The sequence below is a fragment of the Dermochelys coriacea genome, chromosome 5 (assembly GCF_009764565.3).
Source record: "Dermochelys coriacea isolate rDerCor1 chromosome 5, rDerCor1.pri.v4, whole genome shotgun sequence".
Classification (NCBI taxonomy): Eukaryota; Metazoa; Chordata; order Testudines; family Dermochelyidae; genus Dermochelys; species Dermochelys coriacea.
In genome coordinates, this window is record NC_050072.1 from 97330892 (window position 1) to 97352352 (window position 21461).

Sequence of the window (21461 nt, forward strand, 5' to 3'; positions counted from 1 at the left end):
AAAAAATTCCTTTCCTTCTCTATGACGCAGTGCAATTTCAGACATGGCAATTCTAATTTGATAGACATAAAACATAGGATGTATGCTGATAGATAAGCACAGGATTATGTCTTCATTGCAGGATTCTGAAAAAGGAGAAGCTGGGGAGGACGTTCTTGGATATTAGCAAAAGTGTTATAGAAAGTTACTGACAAACCATAGCATTCTTTGCATAACATTATTCTACCTCAATTGCAAAACTGCGAACATCCCTCTCTAGGTAGAAAACTGCGTAAGGTCTGATTCTGAAATTCAGTTGTGTATGTGGAACTCCCATTAATGTCAATGGTAGTTATGCATAAATAAGGGATCTCAAGATCCAACCGTTGGTAAACAGTAGTATTTGACAAACTTGTGTGCCAATATTTATAAAGTGGATATCTACATGACAGCATGGTGTTTTAGGAGCAGTGTGATGAGAAAGGCTGAAGGTTGTAAACTGAGAATATTTTGGAATTTTAAATAAATATTCTTGTTCAAGTCAACCATAACATTTCAATATAATTTAATCTTGAGGGAGCAGCCAGTTGAGGTCAGTTTAAAACTTTCTCACACCTTAATAAGCAGCAGCAATGAAAGGATAACCTCCAAGTCAATGAGACATCTGATCAAAGATTTTCATTTTTAAATAATAATTAGTATGTAACTGTATGGGATAGTATATGTTGATGTTCACTTCCACAATTAACATATTTGAAGTCTTTTCCCATTTAATAGGAATATTACTATTTATAAATCAAATTTGTATATTTTAATCATAAGAACACAAATTTGTTTATGAGTGTGCAGTGAATTAAGTTGAGTGTTCACCAAGGCCTTACCTTCCAAGGTATACAGATTGGTTTGTTGATATAGGATCTATTTTTTCCTCATTCTAATTGACCGGAAATTGAGAAGTGATCATATTTCTAAATTCAAACAAAAACTGCCCAGGTTCTGTGAGATAATGAACTTGTCCAAACAGTGATCTCACTATGAATTTTACTTTATAAAAAAGCAATTTAAACAACTTTGGTAATCTCAGATTTTATTTTTCCTCCTCAGCAATCTTTAAAAGCTAATGAGAGGTAGAAGGTGTGTTCTCATTCTTTCAAGCATATCAATATATTTGGTTCCAGACTAAAACAACAAAAGGTATACTACATTTAAACAAAGCAAGATAAAAAACAGAGGGAGAGAATTTCATTTGAGTTACTGCAACTATGCAACACGCTTTATGAATGTAACATTCACTACAGTGAATAGTAAAACCAAGTTCTATCCCTGGCATCTGAAATAATTTACACCATGTTTAATGTTAACAAATATCACAGTGATAAAATCCAGAAGCAGCCTGTCCACTCTTCTCTTTTTGCCAACAGTTAGACATCAAGTGCAACTTTTATCAATGGACATATCATTGGCTATTTTAAATAGTTACTTTATTTTTGTAACAATTGCATGAGTTGTTAATTTTGCCCCCTCACAGAACATACAAAGTGTTTTTCTAATGTGGTGATAGCACACTTATAACCACCCAGAAGGCAATTAGCAGACTTAGTTTCCAGACTGTCCACTAAATCTTCAGAATTCTTTAAACTTTTCCAAATATTTGCCATAAATGTCAAAACCTAAGTGGAATTTTAGTCAGCACAAATTTCTAACAAATCATGAAGAAGCATGTGAAAATTAAGTGAAAGCACGTTTTCCTTTCAAATATTTGTTTTTAATCAGTGCCTCACTTAAGCTTAAAGAAACAGCTGAACTAATTCCTTGTCAGTTGAAGACAATCTACATCTGTTCTGTCATAATTTAGTATAACCGTTTTCCCATCCGGACTCAAGCCCAGCCAAATAACTAAGCACCAAATCCTCACTGATGCTCTGTAGCTTCCACAATAAAGCAGAAACAACAACAACAACAACAAGATAGCCATCCCTTTTTATAGCAAACAAAGAGCCCAAAACCCGGTAGGTGGTAACTTGCTATGTATGAGTGCTGTAAAAAGCCACTGGCAAACATTCAAATAATCACATTCCTTTGGCTCAGCTAAAGGAGGCTCAGCTACAGCAGAAAGGAGTAAGAACTGGGGGCACATTGTATGATTTCTTCACAAGAGTTATCTCCCAAACAGCAACAGAATTAAGGTCCAGATTCTAATCTCACTCTCACTGTCTCCTGTCAGCACAGGTCCACTGATGTCAGCAGATTTACTCCTGATTTGCATTGCTGTGAGAGAAGAATCAGACTTTTGAGGAAATTGTTCCCTGATCTGTTCTGTGGTCAGAGTTTCTGGCGTGAATGGAAAAGAGAGGAAGAGGACAAAGCACTTAGAAAAAGGTGAGCATTACTGGTAGATATATTGGAAATGACTTTCCATCACAAACATCATTAATCGTAGTTGTTCTGCTGATAGAATTTGATGAAATATTGATGGAAAGGATTTTCTTCCACTTCCATTTCTTTCCTCTCTACCCCTCCTGGCCCCTGAGTGCACATTCTGGCTGAGGTGAGGAATACTGCTCTCTGGCCAAATTCACACCAATGCAAGCAGGTGCATCTCTGAGGATGGTGTAAAGTGCTCTCCATCAGTAGGCCAAAAGAGGCTCTTTAAATCCAAGCTTACACTGGGAATTAAGCCGTTAACTGAATACTGGTTTGGTTTAATATGGTTTCAATATAGCACAGTGTGTCTGACTAGGGCAGATGGGACATAACCATTTTTCAAACCATGTTTAAGAAACATACTCATGACAGTCCCCAACACATTGTAAATACGCTGGATGAAGCTCTTCCTTCAGTTGCCAGTGGAGTTGCTCAACAGATGAGTTTGGTTTCTAGTCTAGAGCAAAGTGATTATATTTAGTTTTGATGTGGTTAAACTCCCTGTTCACTGGACAGGTAAACCATGTTTAAATCCTGTTAGCCTGAATCTGTTTTAAACTATGTTTAAAACAGGCTGTGATTCAGCAAATATGGCTGACTCCGTTGGGACTGTCATGCAACACTAAACGCATTCATGATGCTTAATAAAAACAATGCATTTAAAATCCAGCATTGCCATGCAGAGGAAAGCCTTACAGTATCTGCAGGAGGTATCTGCAGTCTTACAGTGTCTTGGTCATTTCATTAGATAGTGAGTAATGTCTTTCTCCCCCCCTTCCCAACAGCTATTCAGAGCAAAGCTCTTATTTTCCTTTATTTCTTTCGGCAATAATTTTTCTCTGTTCCCCCTCTAGTATTCCCTACTGTCTTTCATGGAGATGAGCCCATCTCATGTTGGCTTAAATATCACCATTTCATACTTCTGCATTCCCTCTATTGTAGGACAGAGAATCACCAGTTAATGAGTCTGAAATAGAGTGTTTTCCTGAGAAAGAAGGGGAAGTAGAAAGAAAGGGGATCTGATGACCCTATGGTTTCATCAAATGCAAATTGCTCACTTGTATTTAAGCAATATTCCGGCATGCAGGTCTGTTCACTAACCGATTCATAGATCATGTCTCCATAATATATTACAGGAACTGAAACATATTTTAGTTAACCAGGTTTCAGAGTAGCAGCCATGTTAGTCTGAATCTGCAAAAAGAAAAGGAGTACTTGTGGCACCTTAGAAACTAACAAATGTATCTGAGCATAAGCTTTCATGAGCTACAGCTCACTTCATCGGATGCATGCAGTGGAAAAACACAGTGGGAGAGTTAACCTGGAGCAAATACTCACCAGCAACCACACACCACACAACAAAACCACTAACCCAGGAACCTATCCTTGCAAAGCCCGTTGCCAACTGTGTCCACATATCTATTCAGGGGACACCATCACAGGACCTAATCACATCAGCCACACTATCAGAGGCTCATTCACCTGCGCATCTACCAATGTGATATATGCCATCATGTGCCAGCAATGCCCCTCTGCCATGTACATTGGTCAAACTGGACAGTCTCTACGTAAAAGAATAAATGGACACAAATCAGACATCAAGAATTATAACATTCAAAAACCATTCGGAGAACACTTCAATCTCTTTGGTCACTCGATTACAGACCTAAAAGTGGCAATTCTTCAATAAAAAAACTTCAAAAACAGACTCCAACAAGAGACTGCTGAATTGGAATTGATTTGCAAACTGGATACAATTAACTTAGGCTTGAATAAAGACTGGGAGTGGATGTGTCATTATACAAAGTAAACTATTTTCCCATGTTTATTCCCCCCCCCCCCCCATTGTTCCTCACATGTTCTTGTCAACTGCTGGAAATGGCCCATCTTGATTATCACTACAAAAGGTTTTTCTTCCCACCCTCCTCCTGCTGGTAATAGCTCACCTTACCTGATCACTCTTGTTACAGTGTGTATGGTAACACCCACTGGTTCATGTTCTCTGTGTATATAAATCTCCCCACTGTATTTTCCACTGCATGCATCCGATGCAGTGAGCTGTAGCTCACAAAAGCTTATGCTCAAATAAATTTGTTAGTCTCTAAGGTGCCACAAGTACTCCTTTTCTTTTTGCTTAATTAACCAGACATGGTTTAAAAATCTATAGAAATGACTTACAGTGTGATCAAGTGAATGGAATAAATACCTGTAATAAAATCTCATACTTCAGGGCATACTATGATCACATGTCATGGTTAGGAAGGAAGAAAGTGCTTTCTCAGTAACTATGATCACAATCAAACAACGCACTAATACGCATGCTTAAAGTTAGGCAAGTACTCAAGTGTTTTGCTGGATTGGAGTCCATATGCACATGTGCATTCTTGATTTGTACACTGATGTCAGAAAAGTACAGCATTGTGCACACGTTGAAATGTGTCTTTGAAAATTTGAGCCAGTATGCTGAGGAGTTACTTCATTCACCACAGCTGGTCAAGTCCAGTTACCCTGACAATTTGTGCACTTAGGGGTATGCAGCAGTGGTCTTTCCTCTAATCAGGGTGAGAATATGAACTCGGTCTCTCTCTTTCAACCCATGGAGGAGGAACACATCCAGTGAGGGCATTTTTTCCTTTACTCGAGGAACAATATTTGATACAATTCATTTCTGTTATGTCTTCAGATATAAAATTTCTGTAACATCGTTTACAGTATTATATATTACTGGGGAAGATTTTAGAAGTCCACAGGTTTCCTAATTTTGTTATTCTTTGTATTTACATATACTAAATTCCATCCACCCACCCACCTGCCCCCAGGCTAACCTCAGAAATGGCCATCTCCCAAACCAACCAACCAACCACCCAAACACTTGGCTCAAGCCCAGTTCATCCACCATAATAATACATTTTTTAAAAAAACCCACATTATTCTGGAGTAACCTCTACCATCAGCTTATACTGTCCCTTCTCCCACACACATAGTTAATCCTGTGTGTCCCTTATACAATTTTTCCCCACACTCCACCCACCATAACTCCAATATATCCTTGGGACAAGTCTCTTTTTCCCTTGCCTTACCCATTTCTCACATTTCATCAGTCAAACCAGCCAGACTCAAACAAATTCATTACTTTATCTCTCTGGATGAAAGCATCATGATTCTTCCTCTGAGGAAGGGGGAGGCTCCAGGATCTTCCCTTGTCCCTAAGCTATAATAAGAGAAAACTCCTGGAAATTGGAAGAACAAGCCCACTCCTGATCAGTGAGGAACTAAGAGTCTGACCTGCACCTTCCCTACAATGAAATAAAAGCTGGGCAGTAGGGGATAGCCATATTCTAGCCCAACCAGAGAAGCATTAGGAAGAGGTAGGCTGACAAACTCTTTTGTTTGGAAGAGTTGCCTGGTGAGCTGGGTGGAAACTCATTCAACATTTTTCACCAGAAACACTGGGGACTTTCCATTTCCTGCTATATATGCAGAGATGCATTTCTTGGGTCACAGTAGATGCCAACAATGTTGTCCTTGCCTTTCCTTAATACTTAAAAAAACATTTTTACACATTCATATTAATAACACTGGTGATTATTTTTTCAGTGTCCCTTTAAGATATGACTAATTATTAATATTGGACCTTTGTGGGGAATAAACAGAAGAGAAGATGATGGCACATTTTAACATGTAAGAGTGGCATATTATTTCTTGATATAGACAGATTCATGCATTTTTAATAAGTAATAATCATAATAGCCATCTCTTGTATAGCATTTTCATTAGTAGATCTCAAAGCAAAGGAGATCAATATCATTATCCCCATTTTACAGATAGGGAAACTGAGGCTTAGGGAGGTGAAGTGACTTGTCCCACACCAGGTCAATGGCAGAGCTGAGAATAGATACCAAATCTCCAGAGCCCTAATCCAGTGCTTTAGCCCTTAGACCACACTGCCTCTTTTTGAATATAACTGATATGGTACACCAAAGTCACAAATTTAAGTTTTTATGCAGTCTCAAACCAGATTTCTTAATGAAGGATTTAAACATTTTAATATAGTCCTTTCATCAGCGGATCTCCAAGTGCTTTACAAACACTAAAAACCCAATCTTCACAAGAGGCGTGTGAGGAGGGTAATTATTATCCCAGTAACACAGGCTGTGAAATTGAGTCATACAGAGAGTAGGTGACTTGCCCAAAGTCACATAGTAAGTTTGTGGAAGTGCTGGGAATAGAATACAAATCTCCTGAGTCCTTGTTCTGTATTTTAATCACAAAGTCTTGCTTCTTAACTTTCTATGCGTATTTAAAGAGTTCTAGAGAGCAGTTCTGAAGTATCACTACAGTTCCCTTCAGTAACTATATTTAACTACATCCATTTCAGAAGTATTTGCCTGTCAACACAGCTAATGTTGTTAAGCAAACAAATTTCCACCTCTTGTTCAGAAAGGTTCCTGTGTGCCACTTTGTACAAATTGTACTTGGGTTAACGGTGAGACTGTTTTACAAACCTCCGATCTTGGCATTAAAGGCGATTCCTACTGTGCAGTGTGAGTTGTTTGCAATGGCTGCCACTTCTCCAGCGCAACGGGTTCCATGCCTGCAGGCAGAACAGAGATTTTTTTAAAGCGAGCAACATTACCACTAAAATGCAGATTGTCAATGTTTAAAGGTTTTGATCTAGCTCATCCTCAGATTCAAAACATGCATCTGGATGTTGGTGCGAGATATTACTACATGACCCCAGTCTGTAGTGCATATGTTAGATATAAAATTATATTTTGTAAATAGAAAAGGATTAACAAACAGAGATGAGACTAGGAAACAAAAACAGTGGTGGTCAACGACAAAGAATTATGTATAAAATTATATCATAACGCCCAAGAAATGTCAAAGGGCATCTTTAATTTCTCAAGCAACTGATAAACTATATTTGTATGAGATAAGTATCATCCTTTACTCATGGACCACAGTAATAAGCTAAATGCTGATTAACTCTAATGATGGATCAAGATATCAGAATTAAATACTTCTCACAGGTTTCAGAGTAGCAGCCGTGTTAGTCTATATTCGCAAAAAGAAAAGGAGGTACTTGTGGCACCTTAGAGATTAACAAATTTATTGATCATAAGCTTTCGTGAGCTACAGCCAATGAAGTGAGCTGTAGCTCACGAAAGCTTATGCTCAAATAAATTTGTTAGTCTCTAAGATACTTCTCACAAAGTCACTTCTTTATTAACCTGTTTATAATAACCAAATTTGATCAGTATCCCCCTCAGACTTAACATTGAAGCTCTTTTTCTCTTTAGAAGCCTGATTTACAATTTCACTAAAACCAAACTACCTCAAATTTCATATCACTTCTCATCCCAGGGTAGATTCCCCCCCCCCCCCAAGCCTGGAGTAAATCACACAAGGATTTGCAGAGGTCTGGGTTTTTTTAAAAAGTTCCCTGTTTTTCATTTTCAGACTTCCCAAGGCTTTTTTTTGACTCATCATATTCTTGAAACAATTTTTTGCCTCAACACTGCACGAATGCCTACACTATTTACAAAAACTTTAAAATAGTGAAACAGGTGCCTGAAATTTGATTAAGATTGCTTTGAAAACTTAACACAAATTTCTACTGTGCATGAACTCAGAAAAATTTCAAACTATATATACTGAATGAAGACAATGACATCTAGCTTAAAGCCTACATTAATGTATATACCCAAATGACAACAAACATCCCCTTTATTGAATGCTTGCATTACACAAAACATTTACCACCACCCCACTAGAATGTTGATGCAGGCCCAAGAAAAACCTATGCTTGACATCCTTCAGAGACATGCCTTGAGAAACTTTCACGGGTCTGTGTTTCATCTCCTTGGCTCCTTTTATATTTATAATGTACAGAAACAAATTCCCAGGCTTTAAATGGTACTTTAAAGAGATGCTGGCTAAAAAGGTTTTGCACTTGTCCTTTGTGTTAATGTCAAGATGATGTAGTGCTGTAGAATGAAAGAACGAAGAAAATCTTGGTTATGATATTTTGCCAATCTACAAGGACGGGTATGCTAACTAGAAATAAGAAAATGAGCTTTATTTGCTATTATTTTAGAAATAGGAATGTGAAAAACCCATTCAAAGATTGTGTAAACTCAACAGCGTTCAGGTAAAGGAAGGAAGCTGTCCATATTTCAAACCAACCCCCCCCTCCCAATTTATTATAGGCAGAGCCAGGGCCATCCCTACAGGTGTGAGGAGCCTGGAGCGGAAGTGGCAGATTCCTCTCTTCTGGGATTCGACCATGCCAGCCAATCGCACCAGCCTGCGAGCCCCCCCGCAAAGCAGTTGCCCGATTTGCCATACCCAAGGGTGGTCTGGGCAGAAACTGGCATCTATGCCTAAAGTTAAAGTTGCTTAACATTGTCTATATAAGTCCCAATTTTTGATTGCTTATGTCTCTACCAAATTTTAAATGCTTGGGTTGAAATTTTTCAGGCCTGGTATCTGTGCCTGGCTGAAGTTCTTTTTGAAAATTATCACTATATATGTGTCTAAAATGGATATAACCCAGATTGCTAAGAAAACATAGAAGCAAGAATCAATGTGCTCCTTTTCCTCATTCTTTTCGTTGCTTTTCTATGTGGAGAAAGTCTGGTCTGTCATTAATGACAAGCCAGAAACCTGTGAAAACTTACTTGGGAAGACCTTAATTAAAGCTGGACTTACTGCCTTCTGGAGTCCTTCTCACCTAACAGAGAGAACTTGCAATAAAGCTCTTCATAAGAAAGGAAGGGGCATTCATCACTCTTACACATGCTACAATTTCTCCATGTGAACAGGAATTGGGCACTGGGATTGGAGCTTCTCCATGTTATACTGAATTTAAGGCATGACAAATTCAGAAAGCCTGGGTGTGCCATGAGGAACACAATACATATCACAGAGAGGATAACAATGCTTTTTCTTTTGCATGCCTCTTCTTACTCCACACACAGCATTACTATTCTTACAGAGCTTGATCCTACTTTTCTCTGAATTCAGTTGGCAAAACTTCCATTGATTTAAACAGTAGAAAGTTAAGGCCCACAGTATGCATTTATTATGATGACCTAGTAATCATCCAAATCTGATATCATATACGTAACTTAGCCGAAATTACAAGACTAAAGTGAAGAAGGTAGACCAGAAGCAGCACTTTTAGAACTCAGGCACCAGTTCCAGAAGTCTTTCTATTTATAAGACAATCAAAGCCCTCTCTTGTACTTGAAGCGGCATAATCCTAAAAGCTTAAAACTAAGTTTAAAAATCAATGATTTTTTGGATTCCCATTGAAGGTTTATCAGAACAGTTAGTGGGATCTTTATGTTTTTATTGAATAAGTACAGGTACTGTAGCAGGGCAGTCACCCTGCTCCGGCCCCGAAAGGGTTAAAAGACAGCCCTCGGAGAGGACTGGGGCTGAGAACCAGTAAGAAGAGGCTGGGAGGCAGCCAATCAGGGCCAGGCTGGGCCCTATAAAAGAGCTGCTGGGCCAGAAGGCAAAGTGTCTTTCTCTAGCTTTGGAGAGAGATGGACCTAGCTGCCTGAAGGAGCAAGGGCACATGAAGCCGAGCAGTGCTGGGGAAGGGCAAAAGGAGCTAAGGAACTCCAGCCGGCGCAACTCCCAGGCTGAGGCCTTGGTAAAGGCCTAAGGAGGTACTGGGGCTGCAGAGATGTGGCCTGGGGATAGGCAAAGGCAGCAAGTCCACCCCCTTGCCAGTGATGAGTGGCCATTACAGATTGCAGTCTGCCCAGAGAATGGGGGCTAGATGACGACTGGCAGTAGCCACTGAGCAAGATGGGCTTAGAAGGTTGGGGTTCCCCTGGGAGGGGAGACCCAGATTTGGGGGGTTAATGCTGCGAGTAGAACCCGAAGGTTAAAGGGCACCGAGGTCCGGCGAGGGACATGGGGACCTGAGGCAGGGTGAGACAGCCTGCTAGCAGAGGGCGCTTCCAAGGGCTGAATTCAAGCTCATTCCCTGACGACCAGCAGGAAGGCGCGTGTCAATGAGTCTCGATCTGCCTACCGTCACCTTTAAGAGTCTCAAGAACAATATTACTACTTGTCCCCATGGAACATCTTTTTTGCTTAGCTTTATCAACATGTTGCTTTCACACAACTACTTCTGGTTCAGTGCTTGGGCTGAGGTTCAGTTAAGGTTTTATTTTGTTTTTCTGAACTGGTTCACTTAGCCAACTTAAATTACCCTAATTAAAAGCAGATTTCTATTCAGCTGGACTACAGGTAGCTGCTCCATGCTGGCAAATCCCTTGTGAATCCCCAGCAAGAATAATATAGGGATGAAGAATGATGCAGTATACATTATTGTTTCCGTATACATTACAACTTTCCTCTTACTCTTCCCTCCTCCTATTCCAAAAGCATTGTTGAGTTTGAGATGTAACCAAGGTTAAATGAAAATGCATTCAGTCTTGCTGAATAATATACAAACATCTGTATTGTTTTCAGCCTGCCAACTGTCCTGCCTTGACCTGCATATCTTTTCCTTTTGTTGCCTACAATCATATTTCGCTTCACGAGGGTGATATCCCCTAAAAGATAAAGCTTAATGGCAGAAGCATGTCAAAACTCTGAAAGATATGCTGACTATTGCAAACAATTCACACAACAGACCACTGTGTAGAGGTGCAGTCATACTCTAAAGAGGCCTTCTTTGATCAGAAAGATCGTTACCTCACTAGTTTGTGGTCAGACACCTATACAACTGATCTATATAAAATAGTGGAGAAATTGCACACCACTGAACCAGAGAATTTGCCATGCCATCAAGATTAACATTAAGGTTGGAAAGATTGATGTTTAGAAATGGTAACTAACAAAACTATAGTGATTTATTCAGCAGTCTCAGTGCAGAATTGAGTTGGGTGAATACTCCCAACCATTTTGTTCCAGAAAAAAACCCCAATGGTAACCTCCTCGAATTCACTTCTACAGTATCTGAACTACTTTATATTTTTTTCCTCCATATGACTGAACTTTTGTACAAATGAATGCTGGCAGAAAGAGTCATATCTATGTTGTTTATATGTTTGCATGAGTACTCACAACACCACACTGTGCTTGCAGGCATTTTGAAAGCTTTTAATGTTCTTGCAAGTAACCCAGTCAGAAAGCCAAACAATATGTGAATTAGATGGCTAATCACCAATATGAATAGTGAAAGCAACAAGCATAATGAAAGTTTGGAACAGTTGCTACTGCAGGTTACATAAACCATTTGGCTAATAACTCCAAATAGCAAATAAATATTTCAAAATGAAAGCCTGTTAATGAATAATTAGAAATAAGAGAAAGAGATGAAAACTTGTCAATATAAACAGTTTGCTATGAACAGTTCACCTAACCCTTGTGTGATCAAAGTATAATTCAGTGCAAATATCTCAAAGGTCCTTGAGTTTTTTGTATTTAATTCTTCTCAACTGTTCACATTCGACTGTCCTAGCTCTCATCCACTGTAAGGTGTACAGCGAGAGCAAATAAAAGTAAAATGGAGCAGAAAAACCCCCAAAGCAGCAGAAGACAGGGAATGAGCAAAGCCACCTAGCACACTCCTTCTGCCAAGAAGTTCACAGAAACTCTCCAAATACAAAGATGGTCTTGTAATGAAAGTATTAAACTGGGACTCGGGCAACTTGGATTCAATGCCCAGGTCTGCCAGAGTGTGCGATCTTGGGCAAGTCTGTGCTTCAGTTTTCCATCTATAAAACTGGGGGTAGTAATACTTTCTTTCCTCATGGGGGCACTGGGAAGGTAATTTTTTAATTGTCTGAGAAGTGCTCAGATACTAAGGTGATGGATTCCATAAAAGTACCTAGATAGACCAAATTAGATAAATAGAGCCTTCCCAGAGATCCAGAGCTGCCAATCATGTCCAGCTAGCCAATAAGGACAATCCCACCAAGTTTCCTGTCAAAATTTTCTGTCTCTGCAGTGAGGCAGACATTTCGTAAACGCAGCTTCTCACACAGAACTGGACTGACTTTTCAGTCTTATATAGCAATGAGTGTTCTTCAGTTTGATCTTAATAGTCTCAGTTATTTTGGTCGATTCTTTCAGTTTTGAACAAATGTGAGCTTTCTTTTTACGTTCTTCTCCAGCATAGAACAGTTCTCCTTGATTTTAAAAGAAAATGATGGACAATGAAAGGAGGCTGAAGCCAAAATCCCACCGTTTCAGCCAATGCTACTTTAGAGACCAATAAGGGGGGAAATCTATATTTTGACTGCTCTGCTATTCCAGAAGAACCCAATGATCTGTCAGACTCTTATGAGGCTGCTCAGGGAGTGCACCTAAGAGCCTCGCACAATAGCTCAAAGCTTCTATAGTGACAACTGAATTCTGGTAAGAATTTCCTGGGGAGCAGCTGAACCTACATCCAACATTTCAAGATTTTTGGTTTCTAATGAAAGCATCAGCAATGTGGCACCTAAATTTATATGCTGGATAACTTGTCAAGTACTTGAAAAGGAAAAAAGGGTAAGTCTTGCTACTCACTCTTCCCAAGTGGTGTCTGGGTGGATTTAGTACCTGCAGCAATCCTTCCTCAGATAAAGAAAACATCTTTTAAGAGTTTGTCTGTTGTTCCATAAGGTTAGCTCCATGTCAAATAAATAAATGAAGATACGGGAAAAACTGCATAGGATCTACTTATTCTTCAGATTTCAATAAAAGAGGAAAAGAAAAAGTGGCAGAGAATGCTTTTAAATATACAAGAGGGAAAAAAACCCAAAGTAAAAAACAAAAATCCAGAAAATCATATTTCATTTTATTCCTTTTCTGACTCTTTGTTCATTTAGGAAGATGAGCTGCTGGATTCAGACATTGGTGCTTGATTCAGGACACACTGTTTCCCCTTGATTATTTCCAGATAATGAGAATAAAAAGGTAAAAAAGGTAAAGAGTAAAGACTTTCTGAATTCAGAAAAACAGAGCAAGGGGAGGTTAGAAGCTTATCTGGTAAATATTTCCAGTTATGTAAAACAAAATAAATAGGTATTCAAACATTCCAGTCCTAGGAATTGCAATGAAAGTGTAACGGGAGTAAATGTAGCAACTTAACCGCTTCCATGCAGTGTACATATCCGATGATGCAGTATCTGATTGGACATGCTGTACGGGATTTGAATTGCAGGAAGCAGCAAAGGGAGTTAATAAACAATACATTAAATGTTACAAATATCATAAGGACAAGTCAGCCCACATATAAATTGCTAAATGTCGTGATATAGTGGGGAAAGCCACTATAGCCTGGATCTGCACAGAGTATGAGACATCAAGGAGTATTACTAGGCATCTTGAAGAGATTCCCCCCACCCGCTAGGTAACAACAATCAGGGGGATCAGAGAAGGAGAAGTATACCCAGCTTCTCAGACTGCTGGAATTAACGGCTTCACGTATTAGTTATATTATGAATAATACTGTGTGTGAGTCAACTTTTATTGACAAAGTGCAAATCAGGAGAGGAAAGCAAACAGAAAGAAACAAGTTAAAGTCACTACCATGTTCAGTAGGAACCAGCAACACAATACAAGGATCCTTGCTGTATGGCCCACCAAAAACTATTGTTATATACATGCAAGACTCCAAAGATAGAGAGAGGATGCATTTCAGGAAAATGATCAAGAGCCAAAATTGATGGGCATCTATTTTCTAGAGCCGAGCACTTGATCACTGTTAGTACTCTGTCAACACTCATGGGACCAACATGTTTTGATAATATAGGGCAGTGCCATAATAATGTCCTATGGACAAAGGGGAAAGAAGAAGCATCACTTTGTCACTAGAGGCCATAGCAGGTTTCAAAGTAGCAGCCGTGTTAGTCTGTATCCACAAAAAGAACAGGAGTGCTTGTGGCACCTTAGAAACTAACAAATTTATTCGAGCATAAGCTTTTGTGGGCTACAGCCCACTTCATTGTATGCACAGAATGGAACATATAGTAAGAAGATGTATACACACACACACACACACACACACACACACAGGGACAGTGGAAGTTGCCATACAAACTATAAAAAGCTATTTAATTACGATGAGCTATTAGCAGAGAAAAAAACTTTTGTAGTGATAATCAAGATGGCCCATTTAGATAGTTGACAAGAAGGTGTGAGGATACTTAACATGGGGAAATAGATTAATATGTGTAATGGCACATGACAATGTGTAATGACAAGGCCATGACACTCTCTAAGTGGGAGAGACAATATATGCTTTTCTTCCAAGTAATTCACCTAAAGGTCAGTCTCCCAAATCAGAATGGTAGGGGGTTTTGCACTCACTTTTCCCAAGCATAGATGACAATGCAAGAAGAAAGGCAGTGGAGAATCTGGCCCTGATTTCCCAAGCAGTCTGGATGAATAAGGCAACATAGTACCATAGTAATGAAGTCCACATCCAACAGCTTTCCACTGAATAGTATCCATTATGTGAGTCCAAAGAGAGAATTCCTGCTTCCAAAGGAAACTGCAAAACCATCCTGTGTATTTAGTAGCTTTCACACTTTTTGTCTATTGTTTACAACAGTGGTTCCCAAACTTTGTCCGCCGCTTGTGCAGGGAAAGTTCCTGGCCTGCTGCGCCACTTTGTTTACCTGCCATGTCCGCAGGTTCGGCCAATCGCGGCTCCCAGTGGCCACGGTTCACTGCTCCAGGCCAACGGGAGCTGCTGGAAGCAGCGTGGGCTAGGGGACATACTGGCTGCCATTTCCCAGCCCCCATTGGCCTGGAGCAGAGAACCACAGCCACGATCGGCCGAACCTGCGGACGTGGCAGGTAAACAAACCGGCCCGGCCCGCCAGGGGCTTTCCCTGAACAAGCGGTGGAACAAGTTTGGGAACCACTGGTTTACAACAATGGGTTTGCAAAGTAGAAGCCTGATTATTTCTGTTTAAGGCAAACAATTGTTAAACAATTTTTTCTTTGTAGGGGCCAATCCTGCTACAATTTATGTCACTGGGAATTTTGTCAGAGTTGGATGTTTGCTTTTGAAAATCCCACTATCTGCAATGTCCATCTGCATTTTTAGATGATTAAATGCCTTTAAAAATCTTACCCTTCTTGTCTCTTCTTCAGTGCAATTAACTGAGCAGTTTAATTTAAAAAACATGGTTAATGCTAAACATATATATTATATAAATGTAAGTGTTTTCTTATGTTTTTTCTAAGGGAAAAATAAGAGGAACAAGTACTTCTGGAGTAATACACACACACACACACACACACACACACAGCCAAGAATATGACATAAGTTAACTAAAAATGTAGCAAGTAACTTTAGTCCCAATTATATGTATTGTGATAAAGTTCTTCCTCTACCTTGGTGAGTCCTGCACTTATTGGTGAATTTTGCTCGCCTCAGAGATTCACAGTAGCTCTGTTTGACCACTTTCATGGCTCAAATCTGCTGTTCACTCAGATAACCTCATCACTGGCCAGCATGTAAAAAAGAGTAAGAACAATCCCCACAGTTTCTGCTGATCCACCATGTGGGTCAGGGAACAGCTCAGAGACCTTCCCCTCTGGTGGAACCTCCTATGTTGGGTCAGGAGTTGGGAGGTTTGGGGGGAAACCGGGCCCACCCTCTACCCCGGGTTTCAGCCTAGGACCCTGTGGACTGCAGGTGTCTAGAGTGCCTCCTGGAACAGCTGCGCGACAGCTACAACTCCCTGGGCTACTTCCCCATTGCCTCCTCCCAACACCTTCTTTGTCCTCACCACAGGACCTTCCTCCTGATGTCTGTTAACTCTTGTACTCCTCAGTCCTCCAGCTACAAGTCCTCTCACTCCCAGTTCCTTACGTGCACGTCACTAACAGGAGTGACAGTCTTTTTAAACCAGGTGTCCTGATTAGCCTTAATTAATTCTAGCAGCTTCCCAATTGGCTACAGGTGTCCCAATTAGCCTGCCTGCCTTAATTAGTTCTAGAAAGTTCCTGAGTGTTATGGAATAGTCCCTGTTATCTTACCTAGGGAAAAGGGACCTGCTTAACCTGGAACTAATGTATCTACCTTCAACCACTCTCTGATGTATATATAAATATAAAATTATTGCCAACTGACACCATGTACACCACATTTTAGCCCAATGAGAGTTTTTAAATCAAAGGCTGTATGTACATGCCTTTTCTGAAAAAAATAAATGATGGTAGAAGAGAGGGAACAAATTAATAAAAAAGTTGTGAAGTCTGACAGATGACCTCTCTTTTTTTATTATTACTTTTTATATGAATTAGATTGTAAGCTCCTTATGGCAGGAAATGTATTATTGATTCTTAGCTCATTTACACTAGTGCAAAACAGGAGTAACTACAACAAACTCAATGAAGATAAACTGGTGCCCCAATAAGATCAGACTCAAACCCAATTCACAATGCCATGCACATCTATAATGTATGGCAAATTGACAGCACTACTATGATAGGTCTCACACTTTCTCTTCTTGGGTGGGGGTTCAGGGCACCATTTCTTGTCCCTGAACTGGGGTATTAACTGCCCCACTAGCGTCCTAAAGGAGGGGAGTGGAGAGGGAGGGACCCAGGCCCACCCTCTACTCTGGGTCCCAGCCCAGGGGCCCTAGGGATAGCAGTAAACCACTAGAACTAGCAATTTCTTCCCCGGGCTACTTTCCTCTCCTGCCCTTCACCTTGTGGGGCTTCCTGCCCTCCCTCTGCACAAACTAGATGTCCCTTTACCTAGGGTCTTGGTCTTCTTAGCCCACCACAGCACTTCTCCAAACTTTCCTCTGCTTCCCTCCAAACTACTCTCTGATCCAACACCAATCCACTCTGCTTCAACTCCTCCACTTGTCTGCTTGAAGCGGGGGGGGGGGGATTATTATGTGACTGGCTTCAGGTGCTTTAATTAATTTATAGCAAGCTTTCTTCCCTCTACAGGGAATAAGGCTCCCTTCTAACACTCTCCTGCTGCCCTCTGGCCATGCTGTATCACAAATGCTACACACAAATATTTGATAATAGTAATTCTTCCCTGACATCCACCTGTTCCAGAGAAAGTAGAAGCAGGGAGTGTGGCTTGAACAACTGGAGGCTGGGACTCCATGAGAACCTGTGGTCTCAACTTCTTGGCTCCCCAGCCATACAAGCGGAGGCTATCCCCAACCAGTCAGAGAGACTCTGGATAGAATGAGGGTCATGGAATATTGAGGATGAGCTTTAAACAGCATTAAGTAATCCTATCATTTTTGCTTATGGCTTCTTATAAATATGGCTTCTTAGCCACCCTTTTCGTGTGTCGCCCTGTGAAGCCATGGCAGATCGACAGTGGAAGGGAAATCCTTGTGTTGCTACATTTCTCCCTTCCCCCATTTAAATCTACAGGAACAAGGGAGTTTTGCTTCATTCCATGACACACAGCAGAGGCCCAAATTCTAACCCTCTGAATGGGGTTTAAACTGGAAAATGCTGACATTAGCTACTCTGTTAAACAACTTAATGAGGGATGGAGACAGAACAAGATTAGTGCAAAATTTACACAACAAAGATCATTGTGATGATTGTGTAAAAGCAGCCAATCTAAATAATTTCTCACTCTTGAATCTTTATAGCTCAAGACAAGAATGGAATTAGTTCTCTCCAGTTTACAATAAAAAGCACAGACCATTAATATAAACCTTGAAATTAGTTCCGGCTACATTTTGATGTCCTGGCATTTAATGGTTATGTAATAACACCTCTACTGATACTCAAACTCCTGGGAGATAAAGAAAGCTACATGTTCCACCTGAACAAATCATGAACAAGCTCAACGTAGTAAAGGTTTGATTCACAGCAGCATCATTTTGTTTGACACAAAGATATAGACGCTGTGAGCAACAGACAGAAGCAACCATCAATGTATAAATATATACAATAAATACAAATGTAAATGTTTTCCCATGTTTTCTTATAAGGGAAAAATACAGGAGGAACAAGAACTTCTGGAGTAAGATATATATTTATTCATTTATTACTTCAGATATCTCTGGTTGAAATCCACTCTGCATACATAAAGCCCAAGTAATCAAGCTCTGTGAGGGTGGAACAGTAGGGGAGGTAAAATCCACCCCCAAACTAGGGGCAAGATGCATGGTTGCTGCTATTTAAAAATAATACCCACTGCCTCTCTGCACAATTATATTGGGTGCTGGGGCCAATGTGTCCGCATAAACATAGATCTGTGGTCCTGTCCCAGGCTTAGCCCCCACTATGGCATTCTGTGTTGGGCTATGGAAAGCTGATGCACTTTTTACATGATGCTCTGCACCACAGTAAAATTCATCCCACGTGCATTTCAATATATAATTCAGTATCTATGCAAAACTATGACAAGTGTATTAACCCAAAGTTCATGCCTCCAAGGAAAGAGAAGAAGGGAGCTTTTTGGAGTGTAATAGGCCACTTCCAGGAGCAAATCTAGATGTTGGTGAGAATCTTCAGAGTACTGTTTCAGGATCAGCCATTTAGAGACTGATCACAGCACATTAAAATGAATTAATCTGCCACCAAATAATGCCTATTTGGATATAAGTTCTCAGAGCTCAAGGTTATCTCTCGGAACATTCTATAGCAACATCACTTTACAGTAGCATTGCTTGTGGGAAGTCAGGGTTGGTTGCTTCCCTCCAGTTTCAATTGCAGCTACTTATAGTTTTAAACGGTATACATGCCCTTTGGGAATTAATAAAACAGGTTTGACATGATGCACTAAAGGAAAAGTTACACTTTCACACCGCTGCAACTCAGTCTAGTGAAGTCAGCTGCATTTGAGTCTGGGCAACACATGTAAAGTGATCAACTTTTGGAGCAACTTTGGATAATGGGTTTGGTGTCCACAGCCCCTGCTATTCATTCCTTTGTCTATACAGCAGCACTTCACAAGAATCCTGTAACATCTGAGCTGCTGGTCCTTCTACTGCTACCAGGGAAATCTGAAACGATCTCAGTTGTCTGAATGAGCAAACGCACACAAGACAAATGCTGAATACATCTGCAGAGGAAAACTGGCTCTGAAAAAGCTCTCACTCCCCTTCAGCAGCCACTGTCCTGTTCCTCAAAGTCTGCATTAATGCAGTACTCAAGCATTAACCTGTGAAATGACCCTTCCTTGCTCCTGAGAAATGCTGGCTGGTTGTTGACAGGCCACAATTTACCAGATGATGATCTTCTCAGCAGCTTTCCCACTTCTTCTTCTCTTTTCCACATTTCCTGTCTACCCCTAAGTGCCTTTCACACTCAGTGTCCATGCAAACATGTTCCATATTACATCTTGGAGGCTTCCACATTACACAGAGGCTATCAGATTGTAATTTCCATCATCAATGTGCCAGACAGCATTCCATTAAAAAAAAGAAAAGGCGTTATATTCACAACATTCCACTGGTTTAAATTAACTAATGGTGTGAAGTTAAACCTATGTATTAGTTTAATCAGCACAACTTTGTGTGTAGACACTCATATATTTTAAACAAAGCTTGTACCAGTTTAGTGTGCCCCTGTAAATTTACCAGTACTGTATAACCTTTTAAAAAATGATTTAAGTGTGTCCACACATAAATGCATCCGATGCATCCGATGAAGTGAGCTGTAGCTCACAAAAACTTATGCTCAAATAAATTTGTTAGTCTCTAAGGTGCCACAAAGTACTTCTTTTCTTTTCACACACAAAGTTGCACTGGATTAATTAAAAAGGTTTACCATCACACCCTTTGGTAAACAAAGCAACTACTCTGTATACACAAGCCCTTACACCAACTCTACCCAGATACCCATCTGGGGAATAAGCACAGTATAGATTTTTGCTAACTCTTCTGGAGATTACAACTGAGCTTAGCTTGGTACCTATTTTAGACCCTCAGTTTGCAAAAGAAGTCACTGTCACTGCAACTACATCTGCTTTACATAAGTGGCCACAATTAACTATTAAGGTATGTTTTATGGAAAACTTTACACTATATACAGATTGCATATAAATGCATCGGATGAAGTGAGCTGTAGCTCACGAAAGCTTATGCTCTAATAAATTTGTTAGTCTCTAAGGTGCCACAAGTACTCCTTTTCTTTTTGCAAATACAGACTAACACGGCAGCTACTCTGAAAACTATATACAGATGTAGCTGCTTACATACAATGCAATACATTGGAAAATTAAGACCATTAAATTTAAACAATGGTGTTGCACCATTGTGAAAGGAGAATGTAATGCTATGGATGACCAAGAAACACAGGAAATTACAAAATACTGTAGATTTTGGCAGAACTTATACCAACCTAAAGTTAAGGTTGCCTGATACTTTCTATTGTAAGTTCCTGTTTTCAGTTGCTTTTAACTTTACCAAACTTTAACCTCTCACACTAAAATGTCCATATTTGTTCTCTGCCTCAGGCAGAAGTTTATTTTTAAAGTTTCAGCACAAAAATAGTTCAGTATTTCTTAGAACACATTAGGGGGAAATGGTAGTTTTTCCAGTTATTTCCAAAACAAAATAATTTTACCAATCATTTTCTGACAAACTTCTGTGCTTCAATGCTTTGGAGCAGGAAATTGGAAATTTGGCAGGGTAAAAGTCCTTGGGCCTTTTGCTGACATCATGAAAATCTGCCCAGATTTGGCTAAATTTTATGTCTTTGAAAAGTGTAATTTGCACATGCCCTGTAGAACTTCTTAGAGAACTGTTACTGAAATTTCCAAACCTTCCATCTGCAATGAACATGCTCCAGCCCAGCAGAGCTCATTAGATTTCAACTACACTGACCCACCTACAGAGTAGGCATTGGCTACAACTTTGGATAGAGGGGACACAGCAGCAGTAGCATCAGCAGCTGCCCTGCTAGCCTAGGAAAAGGAGTGTTTGGTTAAGAGCCAGGAGTCTGCTTTTCCATTAATAAATTAATAATTAATAATTCTATTCATTTCACAGCCCTTATTACTTAACATTTATTTCATTAGGGTAACAGGTAGAAAAGTATAATTCCTCCCATTTTACACACGGGGTAACTGAAAGCTTGCACAAGTTTCT

At 39.9% G+C, this 21461-nt stretch overlaps 1 protein-coding gene across 1 annotated transcript in view; it reads right to left on the reverse strand.

The window, feature by feature from the left end:
- PCSK5 (proprotein convertase subtilisin/kexin type 5) overlaps nucleotides 1-21461 on the reverse strand; it is a 308999-nt gene that overhangs the window by 169881 nt on the left and 117657 nt on the right. Inside the window, 1 exon segment of the mRNA XM_038401751.2 lies at nucleotides 6909-6997. Within this exon segment, the coding sequence (XP_038257679.1) occupies nucleotides 6909-6997 (89 nt within the window).